Raw genomic sequence first — 8,596 nt, forward strand, 5'->3', positions numbered from 1 at the left:
TCTCAGTTGCACACATTTGCAAATGTGTGTTTAAGCCACCCGCCACTCCATGGCGCTTTTGCTAATAGGGTGGTCCTAACTCTAAACAGTTCCATGCATTGTTCAGGGACAGTCACATGATTTAGAAGACAAAGAATAAATCAGATCGGGATAAACTGCTAGGGGCTGCAGGTATAGGCTTGGTGGGAACCTGTTGCCCATCACTGTATTAAACACTCTTTATTAATCTACCATACTTCTGCAAAAGGTCTGGCAGTTCCTGAATTTCTTAAATATTATCCAGTAGCACAACCACATCACTTAGTCAATCTGCATTTATCTCCTCAAATAAAACACTTATATTACTGGATATAGAATGTTCAGACATTAGAGATCTGGAGATTAACTAAATATTATGGATCATGAGAACTAAATGGGCAACTATTCAATGGACCAATCTGATAATAGCCGAAACCTTCTCTCTAGAAAAAATTGAAATTGAAATAGTCACAACTCCAATTCTTAGAATTCCAGATTTCTTTCCAGTGAGTCTCTTCTCATTTTGATTCTAACCTATCCTAACTAAACGATTTCCTCATCTAGAATAAAATACTCACATTTTATGTTCTCCTATCTTGATATAATGTAGATATAATCTTCATTATAGTGAACATTTTTATTGTCTTTTTATTGTTACTAACTCTCTCTCAAGAATTTCCTAATACAACAGCCATTGAAAGATTTTGTCTTAGTAGTAATATTTAAAAAGTTATTATAGTAGCTATATTGCAAGCCCTACATTTGTCATCGACTACCAAAGCGAGCTATATGTTAAAGTGGGGAAAATAATTTGGAGAGGAAATTGATACGGAAAAGTAGTCTGATATATCGGAAGCTGCCAGGACTAGCTCAGTTTGCAAAATATAAAAAAAGAAATCCATTCAAATTGCTACATTGCTGGAATCTAGTTAATACAAAATCACCTAAACTGTTGTGTCTACTATCCAACAATATTGGAGAAATTGTTTTTCCACAGCTGCTGGGACTGTTCAAATATCTCCCAGAGATATTGGCCAATTGTTCAAACTTTGTTATCTAGGATCTTCTCCCAAAATATCCCTCTGGACATAAGCCCTATATACAGTTACATAGTTTATAAATGGATTGCATGTCTTTTTATTACCTAGAATTTGTAAAGAAAATGATAGGAATGATTGATCCAAAATACCCCCACCATTGACTCTAAATTGGGAACAGTTGCACTGGGGGTTCTATTTTGTGTTTCTCTAGATTAACAATTATGCTTTATTAAAGGATAAGCTTGATGGACTTGGATCTTTTTTTTCAACTTCACTAAACTCTATATGAAGATGCTGCTGTTACTGTATCACTTTGTGTCTGAGGCTTCATTTATAAATGTACAAGTAGCCTGTACTGTAAAACACATTCACAGTCTTACTGTGTGCAGAGGACATATCTCTGCTGAGTGTTTTTTTTTTTTATTTGTGTTTTGTTCTTTTTGTCTTTTTTTTAAAATATTTTAACTTAACAGTTAAGTCCCATCATTCTTGGAATACTTTTACGGCACAAGCCTCCAACACAACTGCTGAGAAACTGTTCCACGGATCTTACGAAAGATACGCTGCGCTAACTGGCTTACGACCCACTATCCAACAGCCCCAGCGTCACCTTGTTTTACAAAACCCTTCTTTTAATATTTCTGCCTACCTGCCTTCTAATAATACCTTTGAAATATTTGAAGGTTTCTATCGTATCCTCTCTCTCCCGTCTCTGCTCTCGGCTGTATGTGGTCATCTCTAGTACTGTTTCCTGAAAACTTTCTATTTCATTAATGTTTTCTTGGAGATAGGGCTCCCTGTACCGTACACGGTAGTCGAGGTGAAGTCTAACCAGTGACCTGTAATGTGCCAATCTAACCTCTGTCTTCCTGCTATTAAGACCTCTCCCTGTACATCCAAGTATTCTACTGGTCTCTCCCGCTATCTGAATACACTGCTTACTTATCTCTATACAGTAAACCCTAAGCCAGGGGCCTACTGCGGTGTTAGTAATATTTTCTCTGATATTACGAGCTGCAGATTTTCAACACAAATCCAAACCGTGAGCACAGTTTAAAATTCTGGCAAAAATAATACCAATTTTCCAAACATATCTGCGTAAAAACAGAAGAAAAGCCGGAAGACACAAACGTTGCTTCTAACAATAGAACGTAGTTTGTTATTGACTTATTATTATTACCATTAATTTATATAGCGCCACTAATTCCACAGCGCTGTACAGAGAACTCACTCACATCAGACTTAATTCCCGAACACACACACAGACTAGGGTCAATTTGTTAACAGCCAATTAACCAATTATGTTTTTGGAGTATCGGAGGAAACCGGAGCACCCGCAGGAAACCCACGCAAACACGGGGAGAACATACAAACTCCACACAGATAAGGCCATGGTCAGGAATTGAACTCATGACCCCAGTGCTGTAAGGCAGAAGTGCTAACCACCGAGCCACCGTGCTGCCCATTTAATGATCACATACAAGTTAAACTGAATTCAATACAGTTTTGTCCACAGCGGTTATTTTTCAACAGCCCATATTGCTTTAAAAATCACTTAATTACTATTTCATTAATGACGTTTAACATCACTTTTTAGAATAAGTTTAATTTTTGTAATCATTGCTACTAACAACACACAAGCTTACAAAATATAGTATAGACATAGTTTATTGTGTTATCTGGCAGCAATGGCATGTTGTATAATGTTGTTCCTTTTTGTTTTGTTCTCTATAGTGACAGGTTGACGGCAGTGGAGTGTCTCATTCACCCATGGATTAAGGTTAGTGCAGGGTAGTGCAGTACCCTCTCGCAGCCAGCAGGTGCCGCCTCCGCTCAGTATGAAAGTCTCTATGTACACTAAATAGAATTCTCTGTCTCCATTGACAGCCGCTGAACAGGAAACAGGCCGTGAATAGGAGTCGGTCCTCTATCAATATGAAGAATTTCAAAAAGTTTAATGCGAGACGGAAGTGGAAGGTGAGGGATTTGGAAAAATCAAACGATTAAAATTGAAAGTATTCGTTTTTATAATGGCGCGTTAAATGGAATATGTGGTAATTGATTCCACCTTTGCATTTGGGTTGATCTATAGAACAGATGTAGCTCTGCATTCGTATGGGTTGCCTGCTGTAGAGACTGGTTAGGAAAATGGTATCCCACAAACGGTTTTAGGACATGCTATGACTTGTAGTTCCCCAGATAACTAAGCATAAAAGGCAGTTAAAAAATTGCACTAATAATTATTACAGAGGCATGTTGTCACTTAAGGATAACTCCACCCAAAACTAAAACACTAGCTTACCCCAATGGCAAGGTCGTGGGGGGAGGGGCCTTGACAACTCTGCTAGGAATTTGAAAGATACTCCTCCTGAGCAAGAGAAAGGATCTTCTGCTCGGACTGTTACAGACATTGAGGGTGGAGGTAAGTACATTTTAGGTATTTTATTTATCTTGCCCAACTCCACCCAAAAAGTACATTTTGGGTGGAGTTGCCCTTAAGTAGGAAAGTATTAGGGTGTCACAAGTCTACTTTTGCTGCACCTGTGAGGTTGCAATGTGTTCCTTATGCTCCCCGCACAAGGATTTGAATTTTTCACCATGTCTAAGGTGCCGGAGGTCGGGCCTTACTCTATACTTTAAATTTTCTCAGCAGAATGTAATAACATAACACAACTGACAGCTAATGACAGTCACAATGTCCCCTCAGTCTTGTGATCCTACTGTAGCGGGATCCTCCCCCTAAATAGAAGGTGCCACTTACCATACTAAGACCATACTTGCCAACTTTTCCTTGTTGGCTTCAGGGAGATCCCAGGGGAGGTGGGTGTTAGAGGGCCCCCCGCCACTGATCTATTGCGGGGATGAGAACCGGGAGGTTGCCCTGCTCTCCCGGGAGCCCGGGAGGTCTCCCAGAACTGCTGGAGTCTCCCGAACATTCCAGGAGAGTAGGCAACTATGCGTTAAAGAAAAGCAGCTAATGAATCTCTAGAGACTGAAGTGTCTTTTACATTTCTGTCTCCATTACTGAAGTCATGTTGTCTTACCTGTCAGTCTTTGATTAAATCTTGGTCTCCATGAAAATGGCCACCTCCATAGGCATCAATACATGGACATAGGACACAATTTCTGAACTGTGTCATCATGCCACAGATGGCAAAGCCAACCACGTCTTGTATTGGCTCAGCATCAGGGAGAATGCCAGACTCTTCAGGGAGTGCGGGAGATCACTCCTATTTCAGTGAGTCTCTCTGACATTCAGGGAGAGTTGGCAAGTATGAGTAACAGAACATAGATCAATGCTGTTGTCTGGGCTCCATTTCGGACTAGCTTGGGGTATTATGTGACGAATCCTTGCTTAATTTGAAGCTTCTCTATGGGATAATCATAGACGTTATACAATGACGCTGCCATGGGTTTTCAGGGTTCTAATTTAGAACACTGCGATAGAAGAGGGTCACTGGTGGTGTTAGTATGCGGTAAGAGGCCCGGGGCATGTGTGTGCCGTCACTGAATCTTATCACTTTTCTTTTCAAGCTGTCATACAACATGGTGTCAGCCTGCAATAGACTCTGCCGGATGAAGCTGCTGTGTAAACCTGTCAAAGATGACGAGGAGCTGGTAAGGAACGAGGTCCCAGATCCTACATACACGGTAAAACCTGCTATGCCCTCACTGATCATTCCCTATTAATGACTGTAGACTGTGTAGTATATACAATTAATAGGGATCCTGTAGTATATGGGGGGAGGTGACGAAAATAATCATTAGGTAGAACAGTGATTTCTAAGGCTTCAGATCTTTGTAAATAAAAGTAGTCTATATTTGTTCATCTTAACACCAGGTAAATGTATCAAGCTGCAAGTATCCGGCGGGTTTGAAAAGTGGAGATGTTGCCTATAGCAACCAATCAGATTCTAGCTGTCAGTTATTTAGTACATTCTACAAAATGACAGCTAGAATCTGATTGGTTGCTATAGGTAACATCTCCACTTTTCAAACCCGCCGGAAACTCACAGCTTGATACATTTACACCTAAATCTCACCGACTGCTCATGTGTCGCCTTTTTCAGAGGCAGTGTGAAAGTGACCAGGAGGACGAGAAGACCAAGCCCGTCACTCTCCTACGCAGGCGGTTAAGCAGCTGCTCCTGAGCCGATAAGGACACCCCTCCGTTCTCAAGAATGTGCAGCCCCCTCCCTCTCCTTCCTGCAGTACTGAAGACAACAGGGCTCGGCGTACACACCAGGACCCAGGAGAGACAAGCCTGCAAGAGGAGGCATGGGTGGGCTTCCTAACATCTCGGCATAGCCCACACACCAGCACCAAACGGATCTGCTTGCATGTGACTGCTAACCGGCAGTATTAATTGAAAAACCAAACCAGCATGTCGCATGGATTAACCCTTCGCTGTCAGAGGGACTTCTTAAACATCATCTTCCACCCACGGCAGCCTGCCAATCTTGCCTTGGACATGTTACATTGAGTGCTTCTTACTTTACCACTATCTATATTACTATCATGTGAAAACTGCATGGTAACTTTTATTTGTTTTTTTAAAAAAAAAAAATGGAAAAGAAAAGAACTTGAAAGGGGTGGGTGAGAGTCGTACATCACCCTCTTCAGTAATTTAATCGTAAGAACTGCCAAGAAGATAGGACGTTGCCAAAGTTTGTGGCATCTCCTTTGGTTTGAGTTTGTTTTAAAGAATCCTTTTTGAAGAGTTGGGTTACAAACATATTTTTTATGTTCTAAAGGTGCATTTTCTTTTAATCATAGTAAAAAAAAAATTACTTTTTTTTTTCCGAAATAAATATCTTTTTTTGAGTATGTCTCCTTAATGCGTTTTTGAATATTTTGTTTTCGTTTTTAGGACATTTCTGGGGCCCGTAGCAAAAGTTTGTGAGGGGTCGGAGTGCACCCTACTGATCTGTCCGTGGCCTTTGTTCTATTAACCAATAGGAATCATCCCTACATGTTAAACAGCGCCACCCAGTGGCCAGTCATGGTGGGGGAAAAAAGCTATTTTGAAATCACTGAATTTATTAATGAGAATTTACCGTACAAAATATATAATATATATATATCAAAATTTCTGAAGATTTCTGCAGTGTTAAGTATAGAATAGGGGGTAATCTTTGAAAGGTGGATACTAGCCAGTCATAAGTGGTTTTCAACAATGGCCTTGTGATTGGCTGGTAGTGAGAGGAGTGCCGGGGACTCCCAGATTTGATCATAATCAATGGAGACTAATTAAATCTCTGTAGTTGTGGGGAACAAATCAACAATGCTGTGAAATTTCAATCACTTTAACGGACCCCTTCATGTTAACGGACTTTCGACATTTACCAACCCCATTGAAGGGGCAATTACAAATTCGAAAGAATTCACTTGATTTTCAAAGAATGGTCGCTGTTTGGCTGGTTCGAAAGTTTACAATTAATTTTTGCCATTTATGTCTACATTTGATTGATTTGATACTAGTGGGAAAAAAAGATCTCTGGTAACACGGTGGCTCAGTGGTTAGCACTTCTGCCTCACAGCGCTGGGGTCATGAGTTCAATTCTCGACCATGACCTTATCTGTGTGGAGTTTGTATGTTCTCCCCGTGTTTGCGTGGGTTTCCTCCGGGTGCTCCGGTTTCCTCCCACACTCCAAAAACATACTGGTAGGTTAATTGGCTGCTCTCAAGTTGACCCTAGTCTCCCTCTCTCCCGTGAGCTCCAATGAGGAAGGGACTGATGTGAATGAGTTCTCTGTACAGCGCTGCGGAATTAGTGGTGCTATATAAGTAGATTATGATGATAGTAGATTCCTTTCAAATGCTGAGTTTTTCTGTAACTATGATAATTATTAATACATTTTCTACCACTAGAGGGAGACAGATATATACTGGAGTCAGTGATACATCTGGTAGAATTATATATATATTCGCTTACTTGTGAGAATGTATCGGAACAGCCCCCTCCAGCTCCATTTTATGACCTCACACTGTTCCACGTGTATTTAATGTGTTTTTTCTTACTGGTTATAAAAGTGTGTATCCCAAAACTCTAGTTACACACACCGCCCCTCCCATGCTATTCATTGTGCTAATCTGTCCATCACTTTTCTGCCTCCGAGCATTAACTTAGAAATGGGGGTTTGTTGCAAAAATGAAGTCAGAGGGGAGCGAGTTTATTACAGAAAGTGGACCTGTTGCTACACACAGTGGAGGCAGCCATTTTGTTGCTAGGAACCAGTAACATCACTGAGACACACCCTGACTAACCCTCTAACCCTTATGAGGAAAAAATTGGTAAACGACCAAATTTGTTTGAAAACGTTTTTTTGACTGAAGTGTCTTTTACATTTCTGTCTCCATTACTGAAGTCATGTTGTCTTACCTGTCAGACTTTGATTAAATCTTGGTCTCCATGAAAATGGCCACCTCCATAGGCATCAATACATGGACATAGGACACAATTTCTGCACTGTGTCATCATGCCACAGATGGCGAAGCCAACCACGTCTTGTACTGGCTCAGCATCAGGGAGAATGCCAGACTCTTCAGGGAGTGCGGGAGATCACCCCTATTTCAGGGAGTCTCCCTGACATTCAGGGAGAGTTGGCAAGTATGGCATAGCAAGATCATTCAAGTCTATGGGAACCAGAAACTATAAATGTATTTACTTATATATGGTACCAAATAAAGAGCATATCTGTCCTGAAATAAATGTATCACATTTGTGTGGATACAATAATTAAAATGTATATATTTATTACACTGCTGTTGTGCAACATAATATTGCATTGAGCTATATTGTTTCGTTATCCACTAAACTCAAATTAAGTTAATTTAGTTTATCAAAGGTACAACCCAATGTCTCCAACAACCCTGCACAGTAATTTGTCTTCATAGTAAATGAATAAATTCTTTCCATAAGATGACCTGGGCTCGCTCTAGGCCGGGGTTCAAAGTTTAACATGACAATTATTTTATTTTTTTGTGTGTGTGAAAGATTTTGTCTGTAATGACAAAATGTAAAGCATGGTAAGCCTCATTGTTAATCTGGTGCTAACCTTTGTGATCTAAATCGAAAATTCTTACTATTGGGTAGATCTACCAAAGCTTCTTAAAAAGAGAAGTGGAGGTGTTGCCCATAGCAACCATTCAGAATCTAGCTCTAATGTTCTAGAATGTACTAGATAAATGACAGCTAGAATCTGATTGGTTGCTATAGGCAACACCTCCACTTTAACCTTCAAGCTGTCTAGCATTCGTTTAATCTTTAATATTTCCCTAAATGCCCTTATGAAGAGGCCTCTGTAGGCATGAAGACTTGCACCTGGACATCTGTCATCCCACTGTGCAAAGCACCTCAGTGCCAGGCCGTTAAGGCTCTGGCCAACATAAAACCAAAAAATTAGGCAGATGGCAGGCCTCCAGGGTGGATAGGACCAGAGTCATGGGAAAACCTACTGCCCTGAGTGCTCACATCATCTGTCCTCTTTTGATCCAACACTTGCCTCCAGTGCTCCCCTGGAACTCACCCAAATTG

At 40.6% G+C, this 8,596-nt stretch overlaps 1 protein-coding gene across 2 annotated transcripts; it reads left to right on the forward strand.

Moving 5' to 3' along the window:
* The first annotated feature begins 2,657 nt into the window (after window positions 1–2,657).
* LOC142127189 (death-associated protein kinase 2-like) lies at window positions 2,658–5,885 on the forward strand. 2 transcript variants are annotated; one of them, XM_075194316.1, is made up of 4 exons: window positions 2,658–2,838; window positions 2,946–3,035; window positions 4,593–4,709; window positions 5,129–5,885. In XM_075194316.1, exons 1-4 carry the CDS (start codon window positions 2,752–2,754, stop codon window positions 5,207–5,209), a joined length of 375 nt encoding a protein of 124 aa, XP_075050417.1. In that variant the 5' UTR covers window positions 2,658–2,751; the 3' UTR covers window positions 5,210–5,885. The 2 variants fall into 2 exon arrangements, with proteins under 2 accessions (XP_075050417.1, XP_075050418.1); XM_075194317.1 differs by having other exon boundaries at window positions 2,671–2,838; window positions 4,593–4,676.
* The last annotated feature ends 2,711 nt before the right edge of the window (window positions 5,886–8,596 follow it).

Source organism: Mixophyes fleayi, unplaced genomic scaffold (assembly GCF_038048845.1).
Source record: "Mixophyes fleayi isolate aMixFle1 unplaced genomic scaffold, aMixFle1.hap1 Scaffold_29, whole genome shotgun sequence".
NCBI classification, from domain to species: domain Eukaryota; kingdom Metazoa; phylum Chordata; class Amphibia; order Anura; family Limnodynastidae; genus Mixophyes; species Mixophyes fleayi.

Bases quoted from the DNA above. Each gene is read 5' to 3' on its own strand.
- LOC142127189 (XM_075194316.1), top strand. From the start codon at position 2,752: ATGTTGTATAATGTTGTTCCTTTTTGTTTTGTTCTCTATAGTGACAGG. The intron at 2,839-2,945 runs GTTAGTGCAGGG...CTCCATTGACAG, and splicing joins TCATTCACCCATGGATTAAG to CCGCTGAACAGGAAACAGGC. The intron at 4,710-5,128 runs GTAAAACCTGCT...CGCCTTTTTCAG, and splicing joins TCCCAGATCCTACATACACG to AGGCAGTGTGAAAGTGACCA.